The sequence below is a fragment of the Mesocricetus auratus genome, unplaced genomic scaffold (assembly GCF_017639785.1).
Source record: "Mesocricetus auratus isolate SY011 unplaced genomic scaffold, BCM_Maur_2.0 Super-Scaffold_100707, whole genome shotgun sequence".
Taxonomy (NCBI): domain Eukaryota; kingdom Metazoa; phylum Chordata; class Mammalia; order Rodentia; family Cricetidae; genus Mesocricetus; species Mesocricetus auratus.
The window spans coordinates 6,049,756-6,070,784 of record NW_024429269.1 but is presented as its reverse complement, the minus strand read 5'-3'; the positions used below and the strand labels follow the sequence as shown (position 1 = coordinate 6,070,784).

At 43.5% G+C, this 21,029-nt stretch overlaps 1 protein-coding gene across 3 annotated transcripts in view; it reads left to right on the top strand.

The window, feature by feature from the left end:
- The first annotated feature begins 607 nt into the window (after window positions 1-607).
- Window positions 608-21,029, top strand: part of Rnaseh2b (ribonuclease H2 subunit B) — a 53,066-nt gene continuing 32,644 nt past the window's right edge. For all 3 annotated transcript variants that reach the window (XM_021230231.2, XM_013117204.3, XM_005075283.4), the window contains exons 1-3: window positions 608-707; window positions 17,316-17,387; window positions 19,343-19,450. In XM_021230231.2, the coding sequence (XP_021085890.1) occupies window positions 647-707; window positions 17,316-17,387; window positions 19,343-19,450 (241 nt within the window). In that variant the 5' untranslated portion in view covers window positions 608-646. The remainder of the gene's footprint in view (window positions 708-17,315; window positions 17,388-19,342; window positions 19,451-21,029) is intronic.

Genomic DNA, 21,029 nt, shown 5'->3' with positions numbered 1-21,029 from the left:
GAAAGAATTGTTCAGGACGAGCTAGTGGGCTCGTTTTAGAAATGAATCCTCATTCCATCTCCTGAATCACGATTGAAGAGCTTTTTCTATTATCAATAGGTGGGCAATAAAATAAAAACAAGACAACCATTTTTACTCCTGATGATGAATTATGGTTTGGAAGTAAACCACAGACCCATGTCATTCCATGAGAGATTCCTTGATCCAGAGCTCAATGCTAGCCAAGGCTACATAGTTTCAAGGGCAGTCTAGGCCATATGGTGAGACCAAGTGTCAAATCCAAACCAAACCGACACTAAGTCTTGTTTCTAATATAAAAATTATCCTAAACAAAGAGTTCATATGTTGAACTCCATGTTATACACATATTTTGGATTTTATCTTTAAAAAGTTATCATAATCATCAAATTGGCCCAAACCCAATTTGAAGAGTGTTCCCATGCATTAGGAATCTCAGTGTGTGAAATACATATACAAGCAGTCCCCGCAAGCTGAGGGTGAGCGGGGACTCCAAGTCTCCAGTGACTCCAGCGCCAGCGCAGAAGTCACAGAGAAAGAGGAAGCCGAGCGGGCGGGCCCGGAAACGGAGGCACGCTGGTGGCCCGGGCTGGAGGGCCCCTCGGTGCCACTTCCGGCGGCGCGAGACATGGCCGCGGGCCGAGACGGCGGGGACTTGGCTCCTCGGCAGCTCGTGTTCCTACTTCCAGGTAAACACAGGCGGTGCGTGGACCGGGAGCGTTCAGGGTGGCGGCTGCGCGAGGCTTTTGCCTGGCTCAGCACCGGCCCGCGTGGTCCTGGCGAGCGCGGGCCGGGATTCGGTGCCCCACACTTTGCTGCACATCCTGGTCACGTGTCACACCAGGCGGGAACTCCAAACACGGAAGCGTAGTGAGAGAGCGCGGGTTCCCTGGTGTGTTGTTGCGGGTCTAGCTACCGGGCTGCAGAGGGGGCAGTGGCTCGGGGACTCCGCTGCCGCGGGAGTTACTAGGTGTCTACTGCTCAGTGTCTAGAATCTTACTGGATCCAAACCAGAGATCTGGCAGTCCTTTGCTTGGCGGCTTTGCTGCTCTGGACAGGCCTGGGTTGCCAGGATTTAGGGAAGCTGCGTGGGGTTAAGCCGAGCGTGGTTTAAAGCAATTCCAGGACGCTGTGACAGTCGAAACGCCAGAACCAGGCCCTTCGGTATTCCTGTAGATGATGATCAGCTATCAGGACATGTTGGGGCCTGGACAAGGGACCTATTGAATGGCAAATGAAATAAATTTGAGCTAGGGAATGCAAGCTAGAAACAGTCTGCCATTTTACAGGCGATACATTTGATGTTACAACATGGGAGAAGAGGAAAACTCCCACTTTAATTTCAGGTTTTAGCTCAGCAAACACAGACAATTTTTTTTTTTTTTGCAGCAAGTATGTTTTACCAGGGTACAGGTACCCTGAGATGTAGGTTTTTTTTACAGTTGTTGCTTAGCAACCAGACGCTTACATCTTTTGCATACATAGCCCCTCTCCTTTGTATAGGGTTAAACAGTCAAGTGTATGGATTTTGAGCGTGCAGCTCACCCACCTGAATGCAGTATGGTGCAGATCAACTACAGCTAACAACCTGTCGTGAACCCCATGTGCTCTGTCATCAAATTAGTTGTGCCTGTTTGGACCCCTACGCCTTTTGTATCTGTCTTCCTTCCCTCAATATCATTTCTGCAGATTCATCCTTGTTGTATATACCATGGGTTTTGTTTGGTTGTTTTTTTTTGTTTGTTTGTAATTGCTGCTTCTAGTTCATTGTATGCATAATGCTACCCTACTGAGGGTGAATGACATTAGGTGTTTCTGGTTTACAACTATGAGGAGTTAACTCTTCTGAGAATATTCTTTTGAGGCTCGTGATGGACATTGGCATTCACATCTTTAGAGTGTCTCTACCCTGGAGTGGTAGCTATTCTTAGGTGCTTGTGGGTTCAGGTTTAGTATTGCAAAATGGTTTTCTGAAGTGGTTGTTACTGATTCATACTGGCTCCAGCCGCCCATGGAGAGTTCCAGTTAAGCCATACCCTTACTCCAAGTGTTTGAATGGTAAAACAGCTAGTGAGAATTCATGGTTTTGGTGGTCTAGCTGGATATCTCCGTTCACACTTCTGTTAACATCTGTATAATTCAATTTTCAGAGTAGGGGGCCTCCTTCTTTTGCAATCAAGTATGTTGCTACTATGTCAATACGCACAGTAGCTGGTCATAACTTGAGTTTTCTGTTTTGTTGGCTGTTTAACTGGCATTGACTTCCTTCTTAAAATGTGCCATAATCATCAAACACAACAATGAAAAGAGGCAAGTATTGAATGTATCCCTCAACACGATGGGGGCGGGGCTGGCGGTGAGGAGCATTGCAGCCTGGCTTCTGTTGAAAGCTGAGGCTCCTCTCACCTTTTCACTCAGTATTGGTGCAGTCACTGGCAGGGGTTGGGGGTTCTGAAACTTAAAGCTTGAGCTTCCTGCCTTCTGTTCTTCCAAATGGCCTTTAGTGCCACCTGCCGGCTCTAAGTGTGCAAACACTGGTAGCTGCTGTGGTGACTGCCCTCATGTGAGGGCATTTGCCTCCTGGGAGTGAGATGGCCAACTGTGAATGTTCTGATTCAGTAGGTCCTGGGCTAAGACCCAAGAATGTACTTGTCTAGTAAATTCCCAGGCAGAACTGCTGCTGGTCTGGCTGGTCTGGGGACACTCCCTGGAACTACTGCAGTGAGTACTGGGCCCGGAGAGCTAGGGTGTGGGTACCCATGCCTGAGGTTTACTAGTGATGGGCTAGATTTTCCATGGTCACGAAATGCATGGCAGAATCCAGGATGAGGGCCAATTTCACACTCTGTTGTTTCTTGCAGTAAGTGATCATCCCACGTTCCTATGGATTCAAGAGCAAGAGATTATATATCCTAGACCAAGTGCTATGGTGAAGCTGGACCCTTTATAAAGAAAAAAAATCATATAAAAGTTGACAGGGGTATTTGGCAGAATTGGTCTGTACTGTTTGAGAATTCACTGTTCCTAAAGTGAGCAGGGGTTGTGTACATTCAGGGCATAGCTACCTAATCTTGTGATGATACTCCCCCAACATTCAATTTACATTGGAGTTGCCTGAAATAGTCATGAAGATTATATTTAAAAGTTGGTTGCAGGTCATTTTTCCTCTAGCTCACAATTCTGTTTTGCTAAGTCGAGAATCCTAGATAAATGAAAGTTGGACTGCAGAGGGTGGATTTATTCGTAGGCAGATGGGGTGTTGCTACAGGGTAAAACCACCTTGGTCTGGGATGAGTGTGATGCTTCTCATGGAGCCTGGGGATACCACACAGATAGATAGCTGTTCGGTTGACATCTTTACTTTAGGAATGTGTTACAAGTTTCCATCCCTTTTTCTCCTGCCCCCTCCCAAGAAGGCAAATGGTGAGTCATATTTGCTAATACTTGATCTCTTTAGTCAAGCTTTTGTGTTCTTGTCAGTTCTACTGAGCTGGGTCAGGTGTGAGAATCACTCAAGAACACATCATGACTGTGGAGTGGGCCGGAGACTGCCTGCGGCTGTAAGGGAAGACCTCCCTGGAAGTGTCCACACACTGGGAAACTGTAGTGTTCTGTGACAATAAAAGGAGAGTACTCATGTATGTGGGTCCACAGAGAGTAAAACTGTCCTTAATCAGCCCCCTGAGTGAGGAAGTCCCCAGATCCAACTGGGCTTCAGCACAAATCTTCAATTTTGGACTCATTTATCATCAATGCTATGCCTTTTTGTTTTTACAAAAGTTCTTATTAAGAGTACTACATAGCTTCCAAAGGAAACATCTTTGTATATCTTTTCCTCACTCAGCATAGGTGATGGCCAGTTCTTCTGGAGGCTAAAAAATAGGTGGCCTTTAGGGAAATCCAGGCCTGCCGTCCTGAATATTTATATACAGTAGATTTTTAGCTGGGGTGATGACCACAGATGATCTCTAAATACAAAACAAGAATTGAACTTATTGTAAGAAATCATGTTTTAGAACTATGTTCTCATTAAAAGATTAAAAAGTCAGATGTAGAAGGGAGAGCTAATTTTCCTGTTTAATGATGGAAGGACTTTATATTAACATTATTTCTGATTAATGACCTTGTAAAACCAAAGAAACACATCTTTATTTGAGTTTGGGGGCAAGGAAGACAGAAAAGTATGAAATATAAGGTAAAAGAAGAGCTGCTTTAGACTTTGTCAGTGAGGAAACATGACTTTTTCCTCTTACCTAAGGGTTGGCACATAGTTAACCTCAGGAGAAAAGTGGAAGGGGGCTTTTCCCCCTTTGTGTGCATACATGCTTGTGTTTAGAAACAACCCTTGTGGGTTGAAAGCTGCCCTTTCCTTGGCAGGTGGTAGAGAGCCTGGCCAATCCAAGTGTGGCCTTGAGACAGCCTCTGAACAATTCAGCGTGGCTTCTTGGATGATGGTTCACCAGTCCCTGTAGGCAGTTTCTGGGTTGTCCAGCATGGAGTGTGCTTAACATTTTCCACACAAATCTGGCTTTGTCTTTATACAGCATTTCTTGGTGGGGCCTCACTGACCTTTCTCAGATGGTGGCTGGCTCTGCTCCAGGCTGTTGAGCACGTTCTGAAGTGATGGATGGAATCGATCAGTTGCCAGTTGGTAATCTGTTGGTGTAATCTTGTCCTCTCAGTGATCATTCCAAAAGATGTGGAACAAGTAACAATGTAGGGCTCCTACAGCTTTATCCCCCAGGGCAGAATAAAAAGTCATAAAAGAAAGTAAATTTTAAAATTTGAATAGCATGGTAGGAACGGCAAAGGTTTGTCACACCATAGAGCTTTACCTGGGATGTTAGGAAACAGCTCAGTCAGTGCCGAACCCTGTCTGTAATGAAAAACACCTGGAAGCTGGTTCGTGTGCTTTGTCAATTCTGTGTCCTTGGACCAATTGCTGCCCCTTGCAGATCTCTGTTCCTCATTTCTACAGTGCGAGAGCAGAGCCCATCTTGTGGGCTAGTTAGTGATGGGCTGGTGCTAACGTCCACACTTGTCCACAGCAGGGCCGAGGACAGAGTGGGGTTTTGATAATCACCCCCACATCTCAGTTTCATTTCTTCCTGCTGTGTCCTCCCTAACACTGCCTTTGCTCTCATGCCAGGTTCTGTTCTGGCTTCAAGGCTCAACTTCATTTCCCACAAAGCCGAGATATTTGCTCCAGCCCAACTCTTCTTTCTTTGAATGTCAGTGGCTTGCTATCTGCCTGCAATCCTGTCTCCACTTTCTCTGCTTGGAAAAGCCTTGAAACCCAGCTTCAAGGCCACCTCTGCATGGGAGCCTTCTCACTGGGCACTTCCTATTAGCGGGACCTCTTCTACCAGTGACACGTGATTATTGTTTTTGTATAATAAGTATGTGTTGAATTCCTACACAGGTTAGGAGCTGAGGGAAATCTAGGTGTGTTCTCCCTCAGTAGCCATTAGCTTGTCAGCAGTGATGTTGGCTCAGCTTCAGAGGGTACCTCTGAGAAGCGTGTCACTTTAAGCTTTCTTTGTGACTCCACTGCTTACCTTGTACTGAAGTTGAAAGGGAAAGGGCCTATGAGGAAGTCACAGTGGTGCCCGGCCCTTTCCCTTCCCTGAAGCAGTTGGCGGTGCTTGAGGGCTCTCCTACTAGAGCAGACTCTCATGAAGGCCTACGTCTGCTAAGCTTCTGTGGGATTTATTTTATTTTTTGATGGGGAAGTTGTGGACACAAGGTCTCACCCTGTACCCCAGACTGGCCTGGAGCTCATGGCAATTCTGTCTTTCTCTAGTGTTCCACCTTGCTTAGCTACTTCATTGTTTTCAAACTTGAGTTTGTTGATGTTTGCTTGTTAATCTCAGCTTTTTATACCGTTTTAAAAAATAACATAAAAATAAGAATAATAATATAGACCCGGTATGGACATTTTAGTATTACAAAGCAAAATAAGACGAAAATCCATTGTCCGTGAGTCTTTCATCCAGAAATGACTTTGAAGATGGCTTTCCAATCCTTTCTTGTGTGTATGACAAGATGAATTTCACCGTTTTCTCCTTTTCCCATTTGTCTTTATTTTGTGTTTTTACACTTTCTCTTTGTTCACGGTAGCAGTGAAACTCAGAGCCCCCGGGATTGTGGGAGAGGCCCTGTGGTGCTCACTGTGCACAGAGCAGAGAATGGCAGACCTGCTGCTCTATCAGGGAGCTGGGAGCTGGCGGGGGCGTTGTCTCTTCATTCTGATAGTACGGTGAGGTGAACGAGGTTGGCAAGGACGCGCACAGCATGCACTCTGGTGATAAGGAGGCATTTGTGTTACAGCAAATCAGAGGTGTTTCACACAGAAGACAGTGCATATTTGGGGTGGATTATGTGTAACTGGATAGATTGAAAAACAAATTTCTGCAAGAAAGGTGAAAGTTCACAGAACTGCGATGGGCATGATGAGCAAGCTGGGGTGTTCTGAGAGCCATCGCAGCATGTTGAAATTTTTAGGTCAGCCCCTCCCCCCCCCCACACACACTTCCCTCTGTGCACTTGGCATGAACAGGGTCTGAGTGGTCCAAGCCTGCCTTGTGTGGAAACTTCTGCTTTCCACCGTGGCTGCAAAGCCCCTGGGGTTGTGAGTTGCAGAGCTTGACGTGAACTTCTCTGGGGACTCCTGGGCAGCTCCTTGTTTTCCTAGGTGGGGCCAGCTGTGTGTTGTGGCAGGGCAGCTGAGTGGAGCGCATGAGGACAAGCGGGCCTAGGGTGTTGTAGCAACAGATGCTTTGGGTCTCCACCTCCCTGAACATCAATAGTGTCCTCTTAAACCAACTCCACCCCCAGTCAGACCCCTTACTAAAATGGAGTGGCAAGGGAATGCCATCTTGTCACTTTGTAAGACAGTCTTCTGACCACCCCCAAAGGGTCCCTGTGCCCCAGCCTCCCACCACCCATAGCAGCAGCTAGGAGATGGTGCACTGGGATACACAGTGGGAGAGGTAGACTTAAGGGTGCAAGGGCTCTCCTAGCAGCAAGGGTCTGTACAGATAGCACCAGAAGCAGCCACTGTCACTTACCAGTGACTCCAGAAGCATTGCCACCCTAACACCCTTGGGCCTGGCCTGCCCAAGTCCAGCTTTGTAGTGATCATTAGGGGTAGTCTCCTTGATTTGTGCAAGGATGCCATAGGTTATTTGCATGGAAACTAGGATCGTGGCAGTAAGTTGTCCCTCAGGATGGGTGGGAGAGTGTTGGTTCCAGAAGCTCTGTTGATGCCAAACTCCATGCATAACCTACACAGTCGACCCATATACCTTAAATCATCTCTTGATTATTTGTAATACACAATGAAGTATAAAGGGTATGTAACTTCATTTTATTATATTGTACAGTCTAAGTAATAGTTAGTGACAAGGAACCAAACCCACATACTCAATACAGCTGCATGTTTTTCTACCTGAATATTGTTTAATCTGTGAAGAGTGTGTGGACCTGAAGAGCTAATTTTATTCACCTTCGTCTTCTTAGAAAACCTCCTGTCTTTGGATCTTCTAGCCCTTATACCTTTCATATGTTTCTGTATTTGATCTTTATGGTGACCTTGGGCAGCAGATGAAATAAGGCCTTTTCATAGCTGCCTTACATATTGGGAAACCAAGACTCAAAAGTCAGACCATCTCTCCAACAAATAGAAGGGTTCTGGTGGCACAGACTGCCACCTCCCTCAAGCTCTTCTCCAGGCCCTGCTTTGCCCTAAGGCCATCCTTCTGCCTGCATGGTGGCAATGCAGCCTCACAAGAGAAGCCAGAGGACCAGGATTCCCTCTGCTCTGTTTGATGACCAGAGCATATCTCTTCTAGAACCAGCCCCACTGGTATCAGGTGCTTTAGTCAGATCTGCCCCATGTGCCCTTCCAGAACTGTCCCGTTTCCCAGATAGCTCAAGCCCCTACTGTGTATGTTGCAGGTCTTTATGATTCCAAGCCAACTATGGACTTGCTTTTTTTTTTTTCAACTTCCTCTCCCTTGACAGGCCATGCCTAGAAGCATGGTTGCTGGGAGGGAAGGAAGGTCTTGAAAAACCACAGCCTTTGTTTGCCACGATCTTGGTGGAGGTTACTTTTATTTTTGTCTCCAAAGCTTCACAGGAAAGTTATATTCAGAGAAAGCCATCATGGGGAGCATTTTCCTGGTGTGTACCTTTTCCCCCCCCTTTGATTAGCCTGTGAAGAAACAGAGCTTCAAAGCCAGGAGCATAAACTAGATCTTGATGATGGTGGTGCTGACATCTTGGGAAGGGAAGGCATATAGTTATTTTTGAAGTTAGCATCTTGAAAGCTGCAAGGAACTTGAATACCATGCTGGTTTGTCTTGCATGCCCTATATTACAGAGTTCTGACATCTGCCGTGATACCTGCCATGAGCCCCTCAGGCATCTCAGATAACTTAGAGTTTTTATAAATGAGAATATAATTCCTAATACATCAATTTTCATACCATCAATTAAAGTTGACTTTATATGTTTTTAGATGTTTCTTACATCACATAATAATCTTCTGTCATCTTTCTAGTTTTATTGATCTTGTCTCATTTCTTTCTGGTTTTCCTGGATCCCTCTGTCTCCTCCTGCAGCTTCCTGGTGTTAGTCTACTGCTTGGCTTGGCAAGCTTATTAGATGTCCCTTCAGCAAGTGTGTGGGGTGACAAGACAAGATGGAGACGGACAACTTGACACTTACATCATAGGAGAATCAAGCTACAGTTTGTGTGTTTATAATTTTTTGATTATGGAGGGATTTAAATTGTAGTTTTAAAATGTTGCTCTGCAGCAGCACTTTCCTGAATTACATTGTGACCCATGTTTGACTTAACACTGTGACTCTCATGCCAGAAGTATAATACCTGCTTCACAGAAATGCTGTAGGGGTGACGTTATGTAACTTAGGCAGAGGATCACTTGGTGCCTGGTAGGACAAGAGATGACCAACACGTACTTCCATTATTTTTTTTTATTTACACTCATTGGGTACAGTTGTTTTCCTGTCCGTGGTGTGTGTTCTTTAAAGTTCAAGTACCAGAGCAAAGTGCTGGGGACTCAGAAATAAGGAGCAGAGTGGCAGACTGGGACATCAGGAGTGTTGCTGAACTCTTCCTGCATCTGAAGTGACTGGTGAAGCCAGCATCTACATCTGTTCTGCCTGAGCTTGTTGGGAGGTGTTTCATATGAAGAGATTTTCTATAAAAGTGAAGTTAGACTTTTGAAGTATCTAAACTTGCTTTTGCTGTTTCATATTGAAGTTTTTCTAAAACTAAACAATGCACACTGGATTTACCGAGAATGCTTTGTGTGCAAAAAGCTCTCTCAAGTACTTTACATTACCTTCCTTTTTACACAGATCAATAGGACAACCGGTTCTAACTTAGCCTTTTTTAGAAAGGCTCTCAGATAGACTTTTAACTCTCTGGAAGTTGTGAGCCTTAATTATATTTTCATTTTTTTATTCCCTTTGCATCTGTGACTGAGTTGATAGAATCAGACTAACTCTACACTGAGTAATTGTTTTGTGTTCTGGGGTCTTTCACGTGCATGCCAGACTGAAAATCACCTCTAAATGAATTGTTATGCCCATTCTGTAGTTGGACAACTAAGGCACAGGCAGGTTCACTATCTTGCCCATGGTCACACTACTTGCCTGAGATTGGCAGTGGACCTTGACCAGTCCAGGTCCCCTGGAGCTAGCTGGCATCACTGGAGATGATGAGAGTTCCTTTTCTCATATCCTACTGCACTAAGAGTGGGTCCTTTCGGGTAAATGTTAGTTTTTATTCTCTCTTAATTCATTCATATGTTTTTCACCTCTTCTGGATACAAGTAAAAGAGAAGTTTAAGGGAAAACAGGAGCTTCCAAGTCAGATAGGCAGAGACCAGCCCACGGGATGATCCAGGCTTTTCCAGGTTTAAACAAACTCTTTAAGTGTGGTAGAGCCTGCAGTCTACAGGCAGAGTAATTATCTCTGTGGAATACTACGTGAGACTAAGAGCCATAAGGTCATGACAGCAGTAAGTTCTTTTTTATGCCTGGGTTCCAGATGCAGCAAGAGCCAGCCTCCTAGGAGCCATGAAGACACCAGAGAAGACAGCAGCTTTTCAGGTGCTTCCAGCTGTCTTCGTAGAAAGCTGGAACTGTTCCCGTCCCCCAGTCAGCAGCCTTGACAAAGGGATAGACCAGACTTCAGACCTTGTTTGAAGCCAAAAAAGAAAAAAGCAATCCCACTCCGAGAGCAATGTCCCTAGTTGACCTATCTTGTAACTTCCTGGAAAAATCCCCCATTCAAGGCACTGTTATCTGATATGACTTGGTGTCCAGAGCTTGTTCTCTGGGAGAAGTCCTGTTCCTTAGGGTATTTGTCTGAGAGGGTTGTACCAGTCTGATGAACAGTAACCTGGCCCAAACCTTAAATGGAACGTATAGAGAACCAGGTGTCCATATTGGGAGGGGGCAGCTTTGGGGGATTCTGATTTGTTCTAGGGAATGAGAAGGCTACACACATATTGAAGACTATAGGCAGGCCCAGGAAAAGCCTGGGAGTGCCCCCAATGTGTCATCTAATGCCTTAGGAAAGCAATTAATAAAAGTGAAGGCAGTAATTGGAATGTCTGAGTGTTGAAGACTTGCCCCAACATTCGCATTAGCCCCTTAGCAAAGACTTACTGGATCCGAGTACTAATCACTAAGGTGACTGAGCAGATGCATGGTAGCTGGCTACAGAGACTATAGACTCAGAGTTAGCCCAGGAAAGTCACTGAAGTGACTGAAAACCAGCAGCAATTCCTACGAGTCAGGGGAGAGTAAGCAATTTCCAGAATTGCCACATTTATTATATTTTATCTAACCTATAATGTCCAGTTATTTAAAAATACAAGATGTGTACTCACAGAAAAGCATGGCTGGAATGTGAGGAAAGTAGCTGGTGAGACTGCCCTAGAGGAGGTTGAGGTGTTGAGTTTATTCTACAGAGGCTTTAGTCAGAGCTTAGGAATTTATTCTGAGAACTGAAACAGACTGGCTGCGTAAGTGTGAAACCTCACCGAGTAGAACAGAATTTTAAAGAGCACACAGACATCAGTTTTATAAGGGACCAAACAATCAAGAGGATCTCCCAGCTTCCCCCAGCCAATGCCTAATCAGACTGTAAATCTACCCGACCTAACACACAGGTTTTAAACAAACATTTAAAATGACCAAAATATACCAAATACATTGTAGAAAAGCAGTGACACTGTGAATATGGAGGTGACAATTACAGAAGGAAATTTGGGTGACTCACACATATGTGAAAATTAAACAGTACAGTCCTAATAACCAATGGGTCACAGATTGAAAAATAAGTGGAACTAGAAAATACTTCTGAGAGGCAAGAAAATAAACCATGGAGACTTATGAACTGTCTGTGACAGTGCTAAGACAGTACGATTTGGAGCTATGGAGTTGCGCGTTAAGACATTAATAAACTAGAAAGGCCTTGGGACCTGTAACCTCACCTCCCGCCATCACCTAGTGGCTCGCCCCATGGCAGAGCAGAGCAAGGAGTGAGCGAGAGCACAGAAAAGAGGGAAGCACTAGTCACACACCAGAAGGATCAGCAAAGCCAAGGTTGCCTCCTTTTGAAAAACCATCAGTACATCTTTAGCCAAACTGACCAAGGGGAAAAGGAGACTAAATTCCTAAAGTCAGGAGTGAAAGAGGCAACATTGCTGCCGACCTTAAAGAGTGGAAAGAGAATGGAGTAGGTATTGTGGATGAGAAGGAAACATTCCTGGATAGAAAAATTACAAAATCAGCTCAGAAAAGATCTTAGTAGTCACCGTAAAGAGGTTAAATCAGTAGTCTGTTTTCACAGAAAAGCCCAACGTGCAACTGCTTTACTGGAGAATTCAAGTAGACATTAAGATTGCTTCTGCAAAGACCTTAAAAAAAAAAAAACGGAAAAAAAGGCATAGTGCACTGCTCAGTCTGGGGTTAGTGTTACCCTGAAAAGCAGAAGTCAGCTTACAGTTTATGCATAAATGCAAAAATCCTAAACAACTAGCAAATAAATTCAGGAGAAGTAAACAAACAAAACCAATAAAGAAAATTATGTATGAGCAAGTGGGATTTATTCTGAAACAAAAGTCTTGAGTGAAACTGGAATATGCCCTGCTGATAGAGTAAAAGCCAGATACACAGATTCAGCCACAGGAAGAGCGTTTGAGAAAGTCTAACACCCTTTTGTATCACCGTCTTCAGCAATTTAAAAACGGAACTGTTCCCAGTTGTTAAAAAGCCCACAGACAACATTGTGGCAACATATTTCATGTGACATTTTTGTCTGGTGTGGTGGTATGAAAGTATTTGGAATAAATTGGGGTAGATAATGTATATCATTAAAATTTATTTTACCTATCCTTAAGGTGGCTCCTAGGAAAATTTAAGTTGCATATGGGACTGGAATTTATGTAAATATTCCTTATTGCCTTTGGATGTTGCAGTTCTGTACCAGGACTGCCAAGATGCAGCAGGTGGGTCCTTCACTTAGCCCTGTGGGACTAGATGATAAAGAGGTGAGGGACCAGAGGGATGGATGGACCCGGTAGAAAAATGGAACGGGATAGGGGTATATTGGAATAAGGCTTCTGTGGGAGTAGGAGGTTTTTTGTATGATTTTCCCAGCATGAAATAGCAGCCAAAAAAAAAAAAAAAAAAAAAAAGAGCAAGAACGGCAAAGGGTGAAGGCAGCTTTTCATCCTGCTGTGCCTGCATGGAATCTGTCAATGAAAAGACATTTAGGGAAGGCCAGCTCGGTGCTTGATTCTGTCCCATTGCAATATTTCAGGATGCTAAAGAGAGCCAAGCTGGCTAGATCCTGGTGGCATTTGTCATTGTGAATTTGTTGTTGTTAGAGTTCCTGATAGAAAAAAAAAAGGTTGCCTATTTTTTTCATATTTAGAGGAAATATATTTATCTTTGAAACCTGCTGAATACAAAGCCCTTCGTTTTATATTAGCATCTGTCTGAATTCTCCTGGGGTGCACAGCAGTTAACATCTCTACAGATCACTTGTCCTTTGCTTTCTGATTGCTGTGGAGAAGCTATTGTGGTGATGTAATTCCGCCTGCTATCTTGGCCTTGCTGTCTATACTTTTGGAATTCGATCCCAGAAAAGTCTTTGATCAGACCAAAACACGGGTATTTTCTTCTAGCCGTTTCCTATTTGACATTATAATCCATTTTGAGTTGGTTTCTTGATGATTCAATCCAGCAGCAAGTGGTTTTGTGAGGAAATATGATTTTCCACACTAACAGGACATCTTCATTTGTCTGCCTTTGTGTGTTTTGGGGGAATGTTGACATTTTCAGCATGGCACACTGATTATTTACTTGGTTGTTCTGTGTAGCTGCAGACATCCTTATAGCATAGTTTTAGACTGTTGACAACCTTCTCACTGGCTGCTCACACTGCTTCTTTTGGAGAGTTTCTAGAAACGTCTTTTTGACTTGGCATTTCAAATTTTTAATTATTTGGGACTCTAGAAGAATGGAGAAGCTGGAAGACAAATACTCAATGCCGTTTTCTCATGATAAAAGAAAGTGGTCAAAATAATTCCTCAAGTCCACATTGAAAGGTCTGTCATTGTGAGGTATGAGGAAGCTGTGTAGGGACGCTGTCAGCCATCCTGTGCCTTGAGACTTGGGGAGATGAGTAGTGCTAGCTAGGGGTGGGGGACAACTTCCTTTGGTATTTTCTAAACTTCTAACAGGATCGAGCTTTCTATTTTACACCTAAGTCTAGATGTGTCATTCCAGAGGGAGTCTTAATGGGATTCTGACGGTTGAACCTGCACCATTCTGTTTATTTAACCTTAAAACAGATTCATAGAGCTGGAGGACAGTTTAGTAGCTGACAGGGTGAGGTGTCCAGAAGGTCCTGTGTATGTGTGCTTTGCCTGTTCTGCAGCTTGTGTTTGGTGAGGAAGCATTTAGTGGTGTCATGCCTTCTTACGGTTACACAGTATCCTTTTCAAGTGCCTTGGTCAAGTCTGTTAGCATCTGCTTCTCTTTACTTCCATTCTGCTGTGTCTTTATGTCTGTGTGGTTCTTGCGGGCAGTATGTATTTCCCTCTTGCTTTTTAATTCGGTTTGAGTTGCTGCTTATCATTGGGATGTTCAGACCCTTGACATGTGGATGTGATCATCAGAGTAGCCGGGTTGAATCTGCTGTCCGGCTGTTTCCTGTTTACCACATGTGTTCTTTGAGTCTGTTTTGCCCTCTTCTTTTGTGTTAAGTGAGTATCGTTCATAATCCAGTTCCATCTACTTTATTGGCTTATGACAGTTTTTTTGGTTTCATAATTTTAGTGACTGCCGTAGTACATGTATTTAATTGTACATGTATTTAATTGTGATGTATTTAATTGGCCGAGTCTACCTCTAAGTGCTGTTCATCACTTCACATATGGCACAGAAACTCACTAGATAGTATCCTTAAGTTTCTTCTCTTCTGGACTTAAACTGCTGTCATACATTTTCTGTGTACATATGATGTGAACACTACTCTGAATTATTTTAACAAGCAGCTAATAATCCTTAAAGAGATTACAGTAATACAAGCTACTCCCCCTCTTAGCTGCACGTTCTCCTGTTCAGATTCCTGCATCTGGCTGTGTGATCCTTCTGGCCGCAGGCTCTCCCAGGCTTCCTTGTGGTGCGTGTGTTACTAATTATTTCTTTCAGCTCTTGTATGCCTGGGCTTTTCCACCCTCCTCCTTTCCCAGAGGTGGTAGTTTCCCTATGGTTGTGCTGTCTTGCTGTATGGATGTTTCTGGATTGTCTTCTGCTTGCGTTGTTTTCACATCTTAGCTGTCTTCCTTTGCCTTGCTTCTCTGTACAATGCCGTGGTTGCTTTTTAAGATTTGTCTGTTTATTATTGGTCTTGAACTATTGATTTTTTTTTCTTCTTTGTGTACTTTGGGATCACTGAGCTTCCTGAAGGTGTGAGTTTGTGGCTTTTCTCAGATTGGAAGCATTTCATATGTGCTTTTTCAGATGAGTTTATCTTCTCATTCCTCCTCTTTTGAAAGCTTCCACCATCTCTCTCTGTCTCTCTGTCTCTCTCTCTCTCTCTGTCTCTCTCTCACTCTCTCTGAGGTTTGAAGCTATCCCATAGATCAGATTTCTTTTTAAAAATTTTCTGCTTTTAGAGTGTTTTATTACCAAATGAATATTCAGGTTCATTTATCTTTTGCCATTAGTTCTCTGAAGTTTTTTTTCCCTAGTATTCCAGTTTAGATCATTAAAAAACCTTCTGTTCTTTAATATTTTGTGCACGAGTTTGACTTCTGTGCCTTTTCCTTTAGTTTTAGTGTGCCATCTACAGTACCGATCTCTCTTGCAACGACTGACCTTTTCCCCATCTCTCCTCAATTTACCTTTTGGGGGTGATGAATATCTTTGTATTCTTAAGTATTTTAGGACTTGAAAAATATGTTACTTGGCAAGAAGAGTCTGATCCTTTCGCTGTTGCTTTTTAATTAGTGCAACAAGATCTTGGCAGTGTCAGTCAGGAGCAATTGCTGCTTCTTCCCGAGGCAGTACCTGTTGAGTGTTCTCCCTAGTGCCCCGGGCTCATGAAAAATGGGGAAGTGAGTGTGAGTTGTGCTCTCTGAGTCTCTTGGGGTCTGTCATTACATGTAAAGGGAAGAGCAGTTTCCCAGTGAGTGCGGAGAGGCCTCGCTGCACACACCTGGGATTGATTCTTACCAGCCTTCTTCACCGTGGTCTCCTCCACTCCATCACTCCAGCCCCAGGTCAGCCAGGCTTTGCCTTGCTTCTCTGCACCAGGCCCTGGAAACCCTCTCAAGGGCCATGGGCCCACTTTTCTGCATGGCTGGTGGTCAGTATCTTTACAACAGCGGCCTTGTGCTTTGCATGGTGATTTGTTGCTATTGAATTCACATGACTGTATCTTAATTGAAAGTAGAAATCTTAAGATGAGATTTTCTTGCTTATGGATTCTGTTCTGTTTATGGAAAGCCAATTTCTCAACCTGCTGGCAGTATCTGTACATATGGGACTGAGGCCGTGTGGGCAGAGCAAGTAGAATAAGCTCAGTTCCTCACCAGGGCTTCTCTGGGAGCTTTTGTATAGATGGACTGTGCCCCTTGACTGCCTAGAGCCCCTTGTTCCTTTGGTGTCTGTGTGAGTTTGGCTGTGCTGCTCAGTCTATTGAAGGTGTCATCTTGGTCTGCATGTTTTAATCCATGTAATTAAAACTTTGACAGTCAGATACTGTAGAGAAACATTACAGACACTTGCTTTCTGCAGATTAAAGGAAATCCATTATGATTAAGTCTTGAAGTGCTGACACTAAGACAGACAGATTAGTGGATCAAAGTAGAATGTTTACAGACAGACCACAATGAATTTAAATGTTTAGTATAAAGATTTTCGTGGCGGGCTCATTCCCTGGGGTTTGATACAGATGGCCAACCCATTAGAAAATTTAAAGTTGGATTTATTTCCCATATCTAATACTCAATTCCAAATTGGCTAAATATTAAATATCCACAGAAAATATAGGAAATACACATACTTTTGAGGAAGGTTGTCTAAAGTATGACACAAAAAATACAAGCATAATGAAAAATAAGATTACACAGGTTTATATCTTTTTATGGCAAAAAGATAATTAGAAGCAAATAGAGCTAAAATACAGTTACTGTTTTTATTGTATAAAGGCTACTCATAAAATAATTTAAAAAAGGAAAAACCCCACTGAGAAGATGGGCAAGGGATATGATTAATTAATGATGTCAGAAATGAAAAATAGGGTCTAGTAAATGTTTATTTAAAATGTCCTTCATAATAATGACTATGATTTATTTTATGTATCTGTTTGATTATGCTAAGTGCCTTGGGCTACTTAGTTTGAAACGTTTTTAAAATGTATGTACTGTCATCACCGTCTTCTAAAAGATTGAGATTGGAGAGAAGACTCTTGGCCAAGGTGAGGAAGCTTGCATCTGACTCTAGAGCATGCCCTCATCGCTTCCCCTAGAGCTAAACTCCACCTGCCTCAAATCCTCCGTAGCTCCCCTGGAAAAGAGCCGTTTACCGAGGATCAACAGCTCATAATGATAAATCAAACATTTGAGAAGACAGAAATCGCTTAAGTAGAGAAAAGGAGGACGGGGGAAGCGAAGGCACAGTCTTGTCCTTCCTCAAAGTGAAACTGAATTTAGTTTCTCAGGTTCTCTGTTTCTTTTCAGAGCATTTAAAAGATGTCTCAAAGAAGACGAAGAGTGGTCTCCTGTTTGTAAAACTGGCCAGCCCGCGCTCAGGTGGGTGTTGCTTCCTCGGGTCCTCTCACGCTTGACTGTGTCCAGCACTGTGCTCAGTGTTTGGAGGGCTTGCTTGCCTGTGTGTCATTTTGAATTAACTTAAAAGTTCACAGCACCCTGTGGTGGAAAATCAATCTGATTAATTTTCCAAGATAAATCACAATGGACACCGCAAAGAAGGTTTTTTTTTTTTTTTTTTTTTTTTTATAGTTCTCCTCCACAGAATGTTGAATCTTTAGAAATGTTGGCTACATAGAAAAGTAGCGTGTTTGAATTCTCTCTGGAAATGGATTGATTTCCTTGGTTTTCTTATGCCAACTTTTCTTAGTGTGCTTACCCAACACTAGCCTGCATTTATATTCATTTTGTGTTGTACAGTAAAATAAACAACCTGAGTGCAAACACAGACGACCATCTTGCGCATGCCATGATTTTGGTTGATTTTGTTTTTTAGCTGTTCTTTCACTCTAACCCCTGTTACATGATGGCTTTTCTTTTATTAAAATCATCGTATATTGGAGAGCTTTATATTTTATTGAAAGATAAGTTTAGTGTGATTTTATATTCATCACATTTTGTTTTGTTTTCTAATTTTGGGTCAAAGTATTAGAATACACTCAGCTATGAGGTGACGCTGGATTTCCCTTCTGTTGACTTGCAAGGACCTGAGCAAGCATCTGGTGCATGTATATCAGGGCACACCTGGTGACTGTGTCACTGCATAGTGAATGAGGGAAAGCCCATCGGTAGTGTTTTGTTGGGAAGATGAGAGTAAAACAGAACAAAAACAAACACCCCACCCTCTTTAGTGTCTTTCCTCCAAGTGAAATTCAATATGCCTGTTGAGCAACGCTAGAACAGGCAGGGTTGTTGAGCCACACTGGAACAGGCAGAGTTTAGATGAAGAACTCAGAGGCTTTAGGTGCAGTCCCGTTCTAACACACTTAGCAAGAGAAAGTGGCTTCCTCCCAACTCCAGTTTCATCTAGATGTGTACAGATAAGACATGGGTGTTTTATCTTCACTGTTGGCGGAGGGAAACGGACTAAGCCAAGTACTTCGTGTGTCCTGGGTAGTGCTCTAGGAAATGTACGGGTGTTTTCTTTTGTGCAGTCCTCATAAAACCCCTCTGAGATGGATCAGTATTGCCCTGTATCCAGATGAGCAAGCTGAGCTGTAATGAGGGTTAGGTAACGTCTCCAGTGTCACACTGGGCATGTTATTCTAAAGATTTCAGAGGTTGCTCTGTGATTAGAAAAAGATTTGATGAGTTGAGGATAAAATGTCGGATATGCATCCCTTCTCTCTCATTTCTTCTCATCACATAGAGCCAGGTTACTGAGGACTAACCCTGGACCCAGGTAGGGTAAAACCTCAGATGTGCACAGGCTTCACCCCCTCCTGGCCCCACACATCTGATTTGCTGAGGATTGAACCCCAGACCTGGCACGTGCTGGGCAAGTGCTTTGCCCCTGACTGAGCTGAGCCTCTAGCCCTCTTTACCCCCCTTTAAAAGAATAAAATGGAAAATTCCACCCATTTGACCAAGGCTTGAAGAGTGTCCTTCCCTTCCTCAGTAGGAGTGGCCAGTGGCATCTGAGCTTGGTTCTTGTCTTTGTTCCTGTGTATAGGGAGCTACATGCTGGCATAGGACAGACCCAGGCCCTAGCTCACACATCTGTTGGAACTATTAGAATTTGGTGGTTAGGAGGCTGTGTAACAATCAAGGTAAATGACTTGTGCCTTTCATTTTTGTGGTTTAAGTTCAGTGAGGATTATGGAGCTGGGAACTGGATGTCTGTGCCTAATACCGTGTTCCTTGGAGTCTGAGAGTGTAGATCATGACTCCATATGTTGAGGTTTCTGCTGGAAGCATTCCTCGGAACTCCAGACAGACTTTTGATGTACATATGTATGTGAGAAAAGTGATGAATGTTGAACACATCTGTGTTGCAGGGGAAGGAGCCTTTTACTTATTTGATATGTGTCTGCAGCAGCTGTTTGAAGTAAAAGTTTTCGAGGAAAAATATCATTCATGGTTTATAAATCAATCAGTTCAATCAGGTAAGTGACAGATATGTATATGTACGTGTGTGTGTGTGTGTGTAATTTTTTTCCTACCATTAACTAAACATACTCCACATCTCCTGTGGGTGTGTGGGTTCATCCTCCTGGTTTGGAGTGTGTAAGTGAGGAGCTTGCCTGTGTATCTGAAAGAGTTTGGATAAAGTGAAGCTAAGTCATGTTGTTGCATATTAAACAGACAATTCTGATTTATCTCCTAAGACACCAGCACATCCTCTGGCAGGTCTAGATGGCCTGTGTGCTGGAGAAGGCAGGTTGAATTGATTGGAAACATTTCCTTTGGAGGAATTTTTAACATATGATTTCCTTGAGCAAACTGATACAGTTTCTAAAGCATACTAGAATGTAACAACTTTTTAAAGAAGTGGTTTCTCATGTAACTTACTGTGCCCCTATTAGCCAGCTTACCTGTCACTGTCATATAATAAACACATACCCTAGACTGTCAACCCATTAGAAGACAAGATGTGCTGTGGTTCACCGTTTGGAGGTTTTAGTCCACAGCCCCTTGGACTGGTTGGTTTTGAGGTAACACGTCATGGTGGCACCATGTGACCAAATTATTCACTTCTTGGCAAAGAACCAAAGAGGGAGAGAGCAAGAAAGACCCATGTTCCCACCCCTCCAGGGGATCTGATGCCCTTTTGGTCTCTGTGGGTACCTGCATCCAAGTACCCACACAAATAAAGATTTTTTTTTGAAATGAAGCATAGTTTGTGTAGGTTGGAAGGTGGAGGACACTGTCCCCTTGCATTGTCGTAGCCGTGCCTGGTCCTTAGGCAGTGCATGAGCGCTCCAGCTTCCGGTGTGGCACACTTACAGCTGGTATTGGTTGATACCTGCAGCGCATCAGTCAGATGGAGACTGGAAAATGTAGGGAAGCAATGAGTGAGTCTGGCTCATAGACCACTCTTTCTCATAGACTTTTAAAGAACAATTTTGTTCTAAATGTATTCCTTAAAAGAAAGAGTAGTCATGACTACTAGGAGATTGTTATTCAGCCCAGGAATTTGGTCCTCATTCCTACAGATAATGGATGCATCGTGTAAAATGAGCTGAGAGCTTCTGATAGGTTGATTGCTGAACTTGTACTTTTCAGAGTAGTCAGACAGTGCCATAAAGTTGTCTCCTTAATTATTTGCTTACTACAAACACTGACACAATTTAGGCTAAAGTTTCTTAACATCTGTAGATAGGTTGCTCTGTTAGATATTAAAAGCAAGCACACGTCTTTCCTGAAACCAAAAGGAAAAAGTTGGATAGAGGCAAGAGAACTGCTTACAGTTTCCTTAGTGATCGCAGGTTTCCTGTTGCAAGAGTGCGGAGAGGAGGGCTTTGGGACTGAGAGAGGAAGGAGGCAGAACTCTGTTCGGAGGGCAGTTTTCACTTGGCTGGTCTCGGACTGCCGCTCACTCTGTCCCCTCAGGCGCATCATCTGGGGTGCTGGACTGCACCGGGAGCCTTCCTCATCATTTGCAGTTAGTAACCTCATGTCCCAAAAGAAGCTCTGCTCCAGAGCATGCTGGGCTTTCCCAGGATTCCACCCTCATGCACAGGA